The sequence below is a fragment of the Falco punctatus genome (genome assembly GCF_963210335.1).
Source record: "Falco punctatus genome assembly, chromosome: 2".
NCBI classification, from domain to species: domain Eukaryota; kingdom Metazoa; phylum Chordata; class Aves; order Falconiformes; family Falconidae; genus Falco; species Falco punctatus.
Genome location: NC_137581.1, coordinates 114,590,580 through 114,606,236, shown reverse-complemented (window position 1 = coordinate 114,606,236; position 15,657 = coordinate 114,590,580). Strand labels below are relative to the sequence as shown.

At 41.3% G+C, this 15,657-nt stretch overlaps 1 protein-coding gene across 6 annotated transcripts in view; it reads right to left on the bottom strand.

Moving 5' to 3' along the window:
* The window catches only part of DCAF6 (DDB1 and CUL4 associated factor 6), a 90,234-nt gene extending 74,636 nt beyond the window's left edge, over positions 1 to 15,598 (bottom strand). For 2 of the 6 annotated variants that reach the window (XM_080374581.1, XM_080374583.1), the window contains exon 1: positions 15,291 to 15,594. In XM_080374581.1, the coding sequence (XP_080230707.1) occupies positions 15,291 to 15,384 (94 nt within the window). In that variant the 5' untranslated portion in view covers positions 15,385 to 15,594. Of the gene's footprint in view, positions 1 to 15,290 lie in introns of all 6 variants that reach the window. The other 4 variants (XM_080374579.1, XM_080374580.1, XM_080374584.1 and 1 more) reach the window with 4 other exon arrangements.
* Positions 15,599 to 15,657: the final 59 nt, after the last annotated feature.

Genomic DNA, 15,657 nt, shown 5'->3' with positions numbered 1-15,657 from the left:
TTCCTGAACTAGAAGTTTAAGCAAATAGCTCCAACTTTCATTTAATTTAGAGTGCCCCCATTTTATGAAAACAGGTTATAATGAAGCTAATAATTCCCAGAAAGCACTGTCAGAAAATACAAATAATGATAAACCTCATCTTCTTACTTAAATCCTAGAAGAACTGAAACTCGAGGACCATTTTCTTTTTTGTCCTGTGTACAAACTCTCAGCACAAAACTCCAGGTAAGAGCACCAGACTGTAGGTCTATGTTAGGCTGCCCTGTTTTCAAACATGAAACCTATCGAATTCACTCAAAATTAACCTTCCTGCCTTCCTTTGAGGAAAGTACAAAGTCAGGGAAAGAAAAACCGCAACAGAACCCTCTCCACATCTGAAAAACCTACATTTCTGAACTTGTTTTGTTTCAGCTGGAAGCAGACCCATTTCAGTGTTGCCTCTGGCACTGCAGCACAAATTTCAAAAAGCAACGTCTCCTCTCTTCCACTCCTTTCCTCTTAATGCCTTTTATTTGTCCCATATCGTCTTGTAGCACTAAAAAAAGAACCTCCGGTATCCACACCTGGTCCCTCACAGTCACAGACCATCTGGCTGACACGAGGCCACTGAACGTCCCTGCCACGCTCCCTCAAAGACCAGGAAACCCTTCCAGCAGCACCAGCTCCCACCAGTACACCTCTGCCTCAAAGGTCACACAACTTTCTCCTTTTTCCTCCAGGAAAAGGTGTGTTTTGGTACATAGTTTTTGATGGAACCTCCAGAATTCAAAATAGTTCGTAACACAGTTCAAGTGTCACATCGGATGAAGATCGTACTTTGGCAATTTTTTTTTTTTTTCCTAAGAGTAGGCACTGTAGGGTGCAACAGTTATAAAGTGACTGCTTTTAAAGCACACCTAAGTTAGCTTTAAAAATATAAAAAGCATAGTCTGTTATGCCCCGTTTTATAGACATTGAAATTGTGACGTCTCAGAAGTGCTACAAACCCCGTTAACCAGGAATAGCCATCATTAGAAAGTGATTCAAATAACTTTATGCACCATGCACGACTAACAACAACTTACATGCTCTTGAATTGGGAATACATCTCCCTATTCTTTCTTCATCCCTCATCCTTTTATTGCCCTAGAGGAACAGACTTTAAACTTGGGTCCTTAATGGTTGGTTTATTGTATTTTTCTGTTGTTCTATTATTTTTTTCAATTCACTGAACAATACGTGTCTTTTCAATGAAGATGCCTATTTTTAGGTTAATTTGATTTCTACAGCCCTTGCTCATAAGTAAGTGTGAATACTGTGGTGGGAAATACCACCTACTGTATATTTATATCTCACTTTGCATAATAGAAACCTAACAGTTTGTGTCTAGGGCGCTACTGTAATGCAAAATACAGCATAATAATATGCAACCCCCAAGAGGATAACTTCGCTAAGAGACGTGTACTGTGCAGGCCAACACAAAAATCTTGTGTTTGCCAGTCCTATCACATTTCCACTTGCAGAACAGAGAAGTCTGATAGCAGTGGATGACTCTCAGGCATGGCACTACGTGCATATAACACATCTGGAAGCGAGGTGATGTCTGCAGACCAACATGCAGGCGCTTGTCGAGAACTCTCTGTGCAGAAACGCTGAAGGAGATTACTGTAAGTCATTTTTAAAAACAAGCAGAGCAACAGATTTTCCTCCTTCCCTTATGGTGTGGTTTTAATCCAAATCACTTAAATCGGCAAGCAAGAAACAGTAAATGTGTTCTAATCCCATCTTCAATTGCCATTTTTATTTCCTTAAAGTCCGTTGACAAAATTAGGTATGATCCGACTTCTTGTTGTTAGATTAGGATTTTTTGGCCTTAATAAAAACACAGTAGCTATATAAGTTTCAGTAAATATTTCACTTGAGACAGAGATATATGGCACCTTGTATATTTATACTCCCCCCATTTAAAACATTTAAAAATAAAAATGTGAGGATTGCACATGCTAGCATATGCACTTTTTATAGATGTGATTCATTTTTTATCACGTGATGACTATTTATCTAAATATTGATTTGAGGGAGGAATCAATACAAGCAAAACTACAACACTTTGTCATTTCCTTATTCCCTAAAGGGAAAAGGGAGCAAGGGAGAAAAGTTAAAATGTTTTGCCTCCAAAAACCTTCCTGTTTGACAAAGTACTAAACGCAAGAGGAAAACTGAATGGATTGTTTCTAGTTTATTTTGTCATTCAAAACTAGAACCACCAGATCCTGAATGCGGTTTTTTTTCTAAAATAAAAACCAGAACTACTTGAGCAAACGGATCTGAAGACAGCACAGTCTCCACATCTGCTGTTATTAAAAGCTGAGTAAAGTCAGTGAATCTGCATTGCTTGTACTTCAGCAATGACTTCCACAGTTCATTGGTTTGATAAAAAAGCACCACAACTCTAATTACTAGACTTTGTAAGGTCAAATTCCCCACATCGAGGACTCTGCTCTCCAAGGTGACAAAAATCTTCACTATCCTTCACTCTCATTCACTCAATCTAATGGTTCCCTGTTCCTCCTACCTTTGGTCCTCCCGGCTCCCCCCTTCAGCTAAGGGGATGGAGGAGACCCAGGCCTCTGACAAAACCCCATGGAGTACTATTTCTTATTAAATCAGCATCAAGACCTCTGTCAAGTTTTGGGTTCCCCCCACCCCCAATACTGCATACAGGCTCCATAAGAGCCAGAAACTTTCTTTTTCCCCTTAGCGATGTGCCACCAGAAATGGAATAATTTAGTTCTGTGAGGATGCTTCAATAGATCATTTCTTATATTCAAATAAGACCTGCTTCAGAGAGGGATCAAGCGATCAAGCTCTCATCGCCAAGATCATCTCACTGGACAGGGGAACATCCATATGAGGTTTGCTTTGAAACTGCTAAGGTGAAACTATCAACAAGAATAAAACAAAGCAAAAAAGCATTGTTAAAATTTCAAACGGCAACGACGAGCTCCCTCTGAAGTGTTTACATAGCCGGCATTTGGAAAGCCATCGAGCTGATGCTCCCTCCACCCCTTCTCACTAGACCTTGGGCACCAACTGAAGCCTCAAGGTGCAGTGTCACCCTCAGTACACTAATCAATGTTTTTATTTTATTTTACATTAAGCTAGAGACTAGAGGATCATTTTCAAGGCCACATTCTATGTATGGAAGAAGCACCACTTTGATTCATTCATAATATGAATTTAAATATGGAAAAGCGGGGAAATGAGAAACTGCAGCTGCTTCTTTGCAATTTATTTCTTAAAAACGTTCCACTATGCACAACATCAAACCAAACGATGCTTTACCACTCCCCTCTAGAGAATTACCCAACTTCGGTGTTCAGGCACATATAGACAGCTCTGATCTCACTTGAGGGAGCAATACCAAAATACCACGATGTCCCTCGTATTCCACACTCACAGCAGTTACACCAGAATTTAGGTCACAATCCTCAAGTCAGGAATTGCTGGTCAGGTGCTTTCTACACGGCTGTTGGCAGAGGTACACGTGCCTTTCTTTTGTAAGTGACTTAGTCAATGCTACTTCAGAACTGATGACAGCAGCGAAGTTTAATGCTTCAAGCATGTAAAACCTTCCTAGATTTCAAACTGTATTCAAGAATTTCCCATTGAAAAAGTACAGATCATTTAATGATGAAGGTCTACCTTTAAAGTACATTTCTGCTCCACAGAACGATAACTCATCTTTGATCCAAAGCAGCACCACCATGGTATGAGACATTAAAAGACAACCCTTATTCAGAAAACGAGTAACAGATCCTGTTTGTCAAATGAACACTCATTTATGTCAAGCTGGCTCTTTCCAAGGCCAAGTCCCTCAGCACTAGCTTGCTGTGACATTTGGAATGCCCTAGTTTAAAACTGAAAAGGAGCCAGCATCTGTTCCCAACGCAAAGCACATGTTATCTTGCACTCTAAGCGCATTTTAAAAACTACTCTTGATTTTCCAGGGGAGCGTTTATATCTTTCTGGGGCCACTCCATGAAAAGACGGCAAGTCCGGTTCATTTGTATATAGGTTATTTTTTTTGCTCTGTTGACATCAAACTCTCCAATCCACAACTCAACAAGCTGCTTTTCCACCAACGTGAACTCTCCATATTCCATAAACAGGACTATACACAATATATACTGAATTAACTTTCGTTGAGGTATGTTAAAATTCTCGGAGCTTAATTAAAATCTTGAAAAACACTTGTTAGCTACATAGACAATGGTCCCATTTTATAGACAGTGAAACTGTGAGACAGGAAACTGAAGCAATTTATCAAAGGGAAAAATGAATCAGCAGCACTGCCAGAAGCCAAATCCATCGGTGTCACCTCCAGTCCTTTGATCAAGGCCCTGCAAATGCCAAAAACGGTAACTCTTGGTTCTGCCAATGTTTAAAAGATTACCTTTCAAGTTACTGTAACAACTACTTTGTGATGGTTTAAGTTTAAAACAGATAACCCGAATTCTTCTCTGCTCTTAATGATACATCCCCAAAGGCCTGAATGCTATACAGAAAAAACAAAAGTATTTTCATTTCTGTGGAGAAACTTACTTGCTATTTTAATACCCAACAGCTTTGCTACTAAACACCCACCATCAAACAACTTGGGTGTTAACCAAGCTTGCACTCAAATCCTAAGATATGCTTCAGAGTAACCTTCATGTATTAAGAAACACAAAACTTTCACATATAAACACTCAGACAGAAATACAGCAGATAGGACGCTAAGCCCTGAATCACAATCCAGCAAGCCTGTGATATCTCCCGGTGATTACGTTGGTACAAAATTTGACCTCAAAAGAAACACAAAAGAGATCTGCTAAAGTAAAAAAAAAAAAAAAAAGTTCAGCAACACTGTATATCTTGGGGTAATTAATAAGCGTCCTGGAAAAGACTTCTGTTCAGTTTTGCTTCTACTAAACCTAAGTTACTTAGACTTAGTTACTGTAGGTAACAGCACAGCTAAGATTTGTTTGCATTAGTAGCAACGTCTGCAATAAACTTTCAAACAGCTCAGATACTAAAAGTATCCACTCCCAAGCACAAGCTTCCACTGGGCTCCAGCACTGGCCAGGCTGCAAGCATTTCAGCTTTAAAGCAATGTATTTAATTTCTTTGATATTGAGCATATTTTATGCTCGAAAGATACTTAATACATAAAATTAAATTGTATCACTAACAGTTTAAGGTGTTTTCAGTAGCAAAAATGTGGTATCAAGTAAAACTACCTGTCTTAGAGAAGGCTTTTTATCTGTATATTCCAAATCCTAGCTTCGGAGTGAGCGTGCTATACTGACTAGCACTAAGTGGATTTAATTCACAAGTACACCGTATTCTGACAGCTCTCTTGTCCCCACATACACTCTCCACAGCAGCGCCTTCTGTATTGTTCTTGCCACAGATTGCAGCTGAGAAGATAAAACAAGCGTGGTTTTGTGACAGGAGAAAAACGCCAGTTTTCAGCAATTTTGATATTCATTCAATCCTTTAAAGCAGTCCAATGATCATATACAAATTACTCACTGAGATAAATAAAAGGCACTTGAAATTTTTATATTGCATCATGAATATTTCTAATTAATACAGAGCAGAGGACAAATATTCACATGATGAAACAAAGAGAAGCTGTATCTACGTAAAAGATAACCAAAAGCAAAAAAGATACCATGTACCACTTTATTCTTCTCAACACAAAACTACCTGAAATGACTTAAGTGTGATTAACTGGATGTATGATTAACCAAATGCAAAAGCATTTTGTTTTCTCCATCAGCACTAAAATACGACTCCCAAGTAAACAACTTGAAATTCTAAACCAGATACCAATACAAAACTGAATAGTCATCAGATAAAGAAAAATACACTTGAGCCCTGTTTTCTTCTAATCAATGGATTAGAAGGAGCCTTCCATTAACTGAAGGCAAAAAGAAATATTACACAGTGTTGCAAGCTGGAGTGCATAGCATTACTGTAGGTTTCAACAAGTCTTTGGAAATGCTTTTCTCTGACTTTGAAAAGTCTTCATCTGAAATAGTATATGGAACAGTAATGTCTGTTGAATATTTTCTTGTTAAAATGGTATTAACATAGTAACCCAGACAATCCGTACAACACTTTGGGAAATACGCATCACATCAGGTACTCTCACTTTATTTTCTCCAGCACTATTTATCTGTGTTAACACCCCAGGTCAGTGAGGAGTTGTGCTTTTCAGCAAGAACAGACGTTGTCTAAGAAGCCAAAACAGGGGTACGAGTCTACCCCAGTGCAGAAGTTAAGACTGTTAGCAGCAGAGCCGTTATCTACCAGCCCCAAGCACTCAGACAAAACAAACAGAGGAGCATGGAAAACCACTAGCAGGAGGAAAGAAGGAGTTACTTCAATCTGCTCTGAAGAGAAGCACATTCCTAGCAGGCATGTCCTCTCACTGCCGAAGATGTGCATGCCCAGTACTGCTGCCAGCCCTTCCATCACCTTTAGGTGTCTGTCAGAGGTTACTGCATCTTCAAATCAGCCAGCAGGACCAGTCACATGAACATCCCCCAGCGCATTTTGGACAACGATTCTGGGGTAAATAAAAGCCTACTATTTAAAATTGCGTAAGCTAACTCAATACACGTTTTAAAACGGATTAACAAGAGATTATACAGAGGGCTACCAGCGTATCTAAAGAGACATGCCTTCTAGCAAAAAAAGCAGAGCCTGCCTTTCCCACGGGGCTGTCTCAGTGAAACTGAAAATTTGGACAGGGTGGAACTGAATTAAAGCGTTTACTATTCTGCACACCTACCTAATTAAACATACCATTTAATCCTGGGTTGTAGGGCAATTATACACTGCTGAGTTTGCGGAAAAATGTAAAATAGATATACACACCATAACAAGATATAGGTACATAACCCTGTGAGATTACAAGTGTGAACACTTGGAAATGGCTCAGGATTAGAGTTTAAAGATAGATGACATCAAAAGTTGAGCTAAAGTAGAAATCTGAGTCTTGGTAGTAGGTGACTATTAATTTAACACTGTGAAATAAATTGAATTATCATTGGGCATTTAAAAACAAATTTTAAAAGCTTACTTTTTTTAAAGTTACATTGCTGGCTGCATTAAACTGTACGTATTCATCCTAGATGACCAAAAATCCCTGTTCTTTAACTCAAGAGACTTATTTTTTACCGAAGAGTGTTTTCAGGACGTAAAAGTATTTCTGAAATAAAAACAAATTTTAAAAGCACCACATCTTTTCTCATTTCCTACGAAAGGTAAATAATGGGAACACACTACAATAATAATAACAAATTCACAAAGAGGTGGGGTTTGTTTTGTGTAATAGTTTTCTATATTGGTGAAGTTTAAGTGGTTCCATAAAGGTTAAACAAACATCACTAATGGTTCAGAACTATTCAGTTCACAGGGAAGGGAACGATGGATCCTCATCTGGCTCATGACATTTGCCAAGTAGAAAGCAGCAGCATTAAGGATGCGTTCAATTTTCCTGAGGAAAGCCTGCAAATCCTTGAAGAACAAAATGAGGAAAATAAAGGGATATTAAAATTCACTGATGTGACTCAGATTCCATCTCACGATACTCATGTTCAATATTTAATGATTCAACACATGCTAAAGCATTTGGGACATACCTGAATCAGCAACTCACTAAGCCCCAAAGACACAAAAACGCTGAGACTTGCACTTAACCAGTGAAAAATCCAGCTTTGTTTGAAGGCTGGCATACTTCAAATCCAAACCAACGTTTTTCCTTACTGCTAGGACAGGACAAGTTTCAAGCGTCAACAAGTTCTTGATACATGATCAGTTATATCCCACTAGACTATTTTCGGGACATTCAAGGATAGAAGATCAGGGATCACGAGCAAAGTGACAAGAACTCACAGTATTGCACAGCAACAACTTAGAAGTGACTAAACACAGATATGCTTAATGGTCTCCCTAATGCAGTTAATGGAAGCAATCCAGCTGGAAGAAGGCTACGGGGGGGGGAAATAAAAAATAAATAAATAAATGAATAAGAGAGATCTAAAGTGATCTCCCACATCACTGGCTCAATCTGAAATACAAATCCAGTACACGACTTGTTTTTGCAGCAAGAGACAGCTTTCATGTATCCAAAGCTCATTATTACCAGATCAAGGTGCAACTTAACTACAAAGCTGTCTGAAATGCTCAGTATCAAGACACAGGCAGTTATTTACAAAGCAAATGACAACCTTCGTACAAAGACTGTCTTTAAAAGCATACGGTGTAAATTTAATTAAATATTGCAATCAAAAATGAAAAGCTATCTGAAGGACACCAAATCTTTACACTCTCCAGCTGTTTGCATGAGAAGGCTGTGACTCCAAAGGACATAAAGCAAATACATGTGCATCGTAAGACAGTGTAATTCAAATAATACAATCGTACATGCAAAGCCTTGGGCCTACAACACACTTACATAAACACTCATATTCTTGGCAACCATTAACACATAACTAACGTTCAGTGCACAGGCATTACACACAAGGTTATTAATCCCTTAAAAACAAAAAGTACAAATACATCTGCATAATTCAGCCCATGTCAAACAAATCTGATGAAGCTGCAGACAATTTAAAAAGCCTGTTGGATTTCTGAAGGACAGAAAAATCAACAATCTGAAACAGTTGTACCAATTTTTGATCATTTCCTTCTAGCTCCACTTAGACTGGATGTATTTGTATGCAATGCCAGAAATCACCCTCCCATTTATGGTTTTATGCTGTATGCCAAGATACAACAGCAGCAAAAAAGTTGATGATGTACAAAATTAAAACATCAAAACTCAGTAAATAGGTTCATTGGTAACAATATCTGATCTAGACAGTACTATGGAAAAAAGAAAAAAAGTTTCAGCAAAGCAATCCCACTTAAGAACATAACAACATGATCTGTAAGGGTCTACAGTTTTTCACAAATTGATGTTAGTAGTACATAAACAACAGACCTTATACCCCAGCATCCCCAAAACTAACATTGGAAATTATTCTCTTATTTCAGGACAGAATGACAGAAGGCACTGAGTAATCCCAGACATTCTTTTTAAAAAAAAAAAAAAAAAAGTATATACTACAGTGATTGTCAACACTTTATCAGCAACTAGGAACAAGGTGGAACAACACCGAGCAGACAGAAGCAGATACACAAACCACAACAATTAAACCACAAAACACACAGGCAAAATGCGACTGAGAAAAGGCCGATGATATTGTTAACTACAAAGATTCCTGAGATAGTAGCAAAATAAGATATCAAATTTATGTAGTGTAGTGCTACATGGCTGTACCACTTGCAGGTCCAAGCGGCTCCTGTGTCTCCACTTCCATAGCTCGATTAGTCTGCAAGTGAAATAATCCCAAAGATAACAGAAGGCTGATTAGACTGAAATTAAAACCAAGTATTTGGCACTCAGGCACCAGAAATACTCATCCAACCTTAATCCTGTCTCCCAGCTCGCATCTCTTTCTGGTTTTCTAGTATTTTCTTCATATGTTGCCTTCTCCAGATGATCCTGCTATACTATGTTTTATTTTCCTTTACTGATAGTGTGCTACTTTTTACAAATTATTCTATTAAAACATTTAAAGTGGGTGTCTTTATTCTCTCAGTTGATTTACTTGGAAGTAGAAAAGAAAAAAAAAAATCATTAATCTTTATGTGCCAGGATCACCCCCAACGTTTTCTCAAGATGCTGCTTTATACATCTGCCTTTCTGTTCATTGGTACCAATCTAAATGAGATGGTATCGGGGAATTAATTTTACACATAGTAGTCTCTTCATTAAACTCCTTCAAATTCAATTGGTTATCAACAGGTCTCGATGACACACTGCTCTTTCAATTGCTCATCTACATTTTTTTAAGGACTGTAGTCGCTAAGTCTTGCTTTTATTAACAGGGGAAAACAACCCAAACATATACAGTTTAAGGCAATATCTGATCACTGTACACTCGTGGGTTTTACAGTTTAAAAGTAACGTTCTTTTTCTGCAATGCTCTTATACATCTTAAGCCTTTCTATACGACCATTGAAAACCCAGTGACTATCCCAAATTTCCTGCCTGACACATATTAGATTGAGCACGTTAAAGCTGTTCGATTTTGTTTCAAAGATGTGTTTTCCTCTAATTCATTCATTACACTGTGGACTTCAATTCTGACTCTGCCTACTTCTATTATTCAGAAGACATCACCAATGAAAAAAAATGGGGAGTTCAACTGTATCTTTCTAAAAATCTTTGGTTAGTCTAGTTTCACAAAGTGTTTGGTGTGTGCCAGGATGTATCACTCCAGAACTGGCTTCCTGAGCACACAAAGTGCAGTGGAAGATGCGTGAGTCAGAAAGCTACACTGTTTACATTAAAACAGCAGTCATTCATTTCTGTCCTGATAATCAGACGACCAGGCAAATTAATAATGGCCCTTTTTCAAGCAGCAGTTAATTTGCTAGACTTGTAGAAGGAAAAACATAAAACACCTTCACCAGTTCTGGGGTTTAGCTGTGACAGATGAGCATTTTTAATCCATGCTGGAAAAGAAAATTAGTGCCAGAGGTTTAGGACATGAAATGTAACAGTGCACCTGAAAATAACTAAACATCAAAAGTATTATGCAAAGAATTAAAGAAGAAAGGCTGATTAAATACTTTGTGACTATCTCCAAGTTTGCAAGAGCACCAACTACAAAGCTGATCACTTTAAAGCTGCCTGACCCTTCTTACTCTGTATTATTTTCAAAGCCTAAGATAGCATATGTTGAAATACAGCTGGAACAAAAACTGGGGAAAATAATACACCTCTTTCTAGTTGTTCTCCCTCACATTCAAGTTTCCATCTCTGCTGGTTTTTGTTTCTCCAAGGAAAAGCAACAGAGAGAAGGAAAGTTCTCAGTATTTTAAGGAATTCAATTCAGTCTCGCACCCTGGGCAATGTATTTGAGGAAGAACTATACATTCAACAGCAATACCCAATTCTAACTATATTCAATGAGCCACAACTAGTTTTATAAACTAATAAGGTAACGAATATAACACAGTCAATATCAAAACTAATCGGTTGTCCACACATGTAACAGCTATTCTTGCCTATCCTGTTTCTCAAAGCTACTTATGAACAGGGCAATTAACTTACTTCAAAACTGTAATTAGTTTCGGTTTTACTATGGATCGTCTTGGTAAAGAAGGGGAACTACTGATGCCTGATTAGTAAATTCTCCCTCCCTACGTAATGAAATAGTAACAGTTCTCCTTTTAGCAACAGCTGTTGAAACTTTACAAAATTTGACCACAACCAAACCTAACTACTAGTCGGTTTTACAGTTGATTTATAGATTTCAAACCCTTCCTAAATCTTATAAAACAGGATGAGAAAAACTTGGTAAGATAAGAAACAGTCTTTAAAGAGAGGGGGGAGTGGACAGTCAGGAGACAGCACCACAAGAAACCTGGTAAGCTTAAGAATTTCATATCACAAAGACAGATGATATTAGCAAATAGTCTGTGAACAAGGATATCAGAGATTAGGGAGAACTGACTGATTTTGATGCTTGCTTCCATTGTACCAAGCACCATAACCTCTGACAATCACTGAGCTAAACAACGGAATCAGCTCCTCTCTGCAAACTATTTTAGACTAACAGATTTTCTCTGGATAACTTGCTATGCCAGTTAATTAAAAAAAAAAGGAAAAAAAAAAAGAAAAAAAAAAGAAAAAGAGAAGAAGTCTTCAGTCTTCCTCTCCTGACTAAACAGAGCCATCCTTAGCAGCATGACCCTCCACAGAAAAGCAAATAAACCCATCACATTAAATCTCTTCCGAGGAATTACACACTCACTTCTTTCTTGCAAGAAACCCATGCTGCTATTTCTCTAGTCAAATCACTATATGCTACACTTCACCAATAGAGGCCTTCATGGTGATGGCACCGAACACTTCACCTGCTACGAGAACGGGTATCTTCATCGGTCACCAAAATACCGCCACAATAATACAAAATTGCAACAAAGATCTGGGGATTCTCGGGAAAGTGTCATGACTGACTAATTACATTGGCTGGTTTCAAAGCAGAATTTAAATGGGAGGCTACAGTTTACCACCGATGTTTTCCTGTGGAAAAGCAGGGTGATGTTTTTAACCACTGGAAGTAGTTTGATGCTCTGTTTCCATCTGAGATCCAGCAGCAGGACTCCTCCCACCAGCATTAGGCGAAGACCATGCCCAAACCGAATCAAAGAAAAAAGCATTACTGACAGCCTCCCCGAGGCCTGGCTGACTCTGGAGACTTCAGATACAGGCACTGTCTGAAATTGAGACTAATTAGCCTACAAATCCTGAAGAAAATGTAGCTAACATACATTGATAAGACCCACATTTTCCCCGCTATCACCACAGCAGGAATCCTTACCCAATGATAGCATCTGAAGGACACGTCCCAGGTACGGATATATTGCCCCATCTCCACGAGGCTTTCCTCTGGAATTCTATCCAGAACTGACTAGGTTTCAGAACAATTATTTAGAGATCTTGCAAAATCAGACTGAGTTTTGCAAGGACATAAATTCCAGGAGCGAATTATCTGCACGGAAAGGTACAGTAGGATGCACAGATCCTTCCTGGAGCAGCTGTTTTTGAAAGCTAAAAGAAGCTATAAATAGAGTCCCCCTCGATTGCCAGTTCACATGAAACTAAAACACTGAGTAAATAGGAAACAGTGGTCAGTTCTCAGATGTCTTCTTTCAATACATAATTGCTTTCAATATTCTCCGTATTTTACACTGCAGCATAACACCACCCAAATGAACGGTTCACTCTGCAAGTACTACTTGTATACACACATCTTCCTTCACACATTGTGAACCACATCGTTAGCCAAGGACATGCTATGAGGGTTCTGGACAAAGAAGAGCAGCAGATAAGGAAGAGACATACAACGTACTTTATTTTTCACTGGTATCTGTAATTGTTTTGACAAATTTACCAAAAACTCCCAGACAAACACAGAAAATGCCTTGAGTCATCCAATACCAATTACCAAGTCAAAATAAAATGCCTGACTTGCATTTGTTCTGCCAGACAGCTGGAACAGTGGGAAAAACAGTATAAATATGAAGAAACCTTACTTCCCATCCAGACTAGATAGGCAATGACCAACAATCAATGTCACATGTCTGGCCACTGCTGTCTCGATCTGTGTCCAAACAAAGCTCCTACATAGAACTGTTTAAGTCTGAACGAGAGGAGAACCATAGACACACTAAACTGCACACAAAAAGGTGCCTGTCGCCTGGTAAATCTGCACATGAGCAATCACACCTGATTACCAGCCAAATTAGTGGGTCTATTAAGGCCATAAATGCCATTTGAAATCCAAGCACGATGGCTCTACGAGACAAGCACGCCATGCACTAACCCCTTTCATCAAAAGCAGAAGTCAGCAAGGGCTGAGCCACTCTTGCCAGCGCCGACGCAGATCTTAACATCAATTCAGCGGGCAACCTCTCCCAGGTCCTATTTTCCCAAAGCTATAAAGCTACTGAACACGTTTAGTTTAAATGAAAAAACAGTAAATATGAGACCTTAACCTAGTCACCAGAGAGGTTTTGTTTCTAACTAACGTCACGCACATTTTATTGAAGCGGTGCCCAGAAAAGACACCTTAATAAACCTGAGAGGATGATTTGTACTGATCAAATCTAAATAATTCAACTGTCAAGACACAAGCATGTAAACTTAAAAAAAAAAAAAAAAGTCTTACGGTGCTTCTTCAAAACCTACACACTACAGTCCTAGTTTTAACATCGGGGTTTTTTCTGCTCTAACTGGAGCAGGCACAAAAAATAAAAATAAATAAATGAAAAAAATCCTTAAGTAGCTGGTCAGAAGGATATCTGTGTTTGATCACTAGAAGTTAGGACAGTCCTCAGTTAAGGCTTGGCCAAGCACACTGTCAAGACATCACAAAAGTCAAAAGGAATCAGACCGTACGTTTTCAACCATTTTAATTTTAGGACCTCCAAAAATCCTTCCAAAGGACTTACGTGCACGTAGGTGCTATACACACAGACACCTTCTCTACTGTAGGTGGAAACCTGCCAGCAGTGACCTTGCTTTTCCCAGTTAACTGCTGGGGATTACTGGGTGCTCAGGGACCACAGCCCCAAAACTACCGAGTTCAAGTTGGAAACGCGACATTCCACCAGGAAAGCAAAGGAAAACCAATACCAACCACGGTCTGAAGCACCCAGGGGGTATAAAAAGCCACACTTTTAGCGGTGCTGGAAATAAGTTCCACCTGGAGTACTCGGCGTCGCCACTCAAAAGCAGGATTTAAGCCAGGCAAGTACAAAAGAGTGTGTTGGAGCCCAACAAACCACCTTTCCCGGAGAGCCGCCACCCCCACGCACACCCCGTGATCAATGCAACACCTCACACACCTCCAAAAACACGTGAATAAATATATATATTTTTAAAAGAAGAATTTTGGGGAAGGAGTGGAAGAGGGAGAACGCATGCGACCTGCGCCATTACACCGACTACCAACGGTTCTGTTACACGCCAGAAATCTCCCCCGACGCCTCGTAAACTGAAACTAAGACTATTTTTAACTCGTGGCACTTAAAAAGTGAAAATAAGCGGCCGGGCGCCGGGGGGGGGGGAGGGGGCAGCGCCGAGGGCCAGGCGCACCCCCAGCCCCCCCGCCCGCTGCAGGGCGGTTGCGAGCACAAAGACCCGCTAAATAAGCCGGCACCGACCGCGTTCAAGCGGCTCTGCCCGGCATTCAGCTCCCAAACCCCAGGAAACACCTCAAAGCCCGGGGAACAATCAGGCCATTATCCCGGCATTTAGGGGTTTTGTTAGCGATCTTCGCCGGCTCAGGGCCGGGAAATCCCGAGCCCGTTCAGCGCCCGCGGGCATCAGCCACGGCTGCCGGGCTATTGGGAGCCGCCACCGCCCGCCGCCCAACTTCCCGGCTGGGGCTCCCGTGCAACAGTTCCTCCGGGAAGGAAGCGGGGCGGCGGGAGCGGAGCCCCGCCGTGCCCGGGACCCCCCGCGGGCGCGGAGGGCTGGGGGGGGAGGGGGTCGGCTGACACCCGCGCGTGGGGAGAGGGGCTCGCGCGGGCGAGGCGGCCGGCGGAAGGGGCGGCCGGCCCCCTCCTCACCGTGTGAGGTGAGCTAACGGTGGCTCCACGGTGCCCGCCCCCGCCGCGGCCCCCGCCCTTACCCAGGTAGTGCCTCCGCAGCAGGCCGGGCTCCTCCAGCCCCAGGCTCCGCTTCCGCACGTCCCACAGCAGGTGGGGGCAATGGCCGCGGGACATGGCCCTGCGCGGAGGGGCGGCGGGGGAGAGAGGGAAGGGTGTCGGGGGCTCCGCCGGCACCGGCCGCCCCGCGCGATCACCATGGAAACCCGGGCCGGTCCGCCCGCGCGGCGATCACGCCCGCCTCACGCCGCGGCACCGACGGGGAGCGAGCGGCGGCGGAGGGGGCGGGGCGCGGAGCGGCCGCCGGCCCCGCCCCCAGGCATGGCGCCCCGCCCCCGCTGCGCTCCGCCCCCGCCGCGCGGGAGGGGGTGCCGCTCTCCGCGGCCTCGG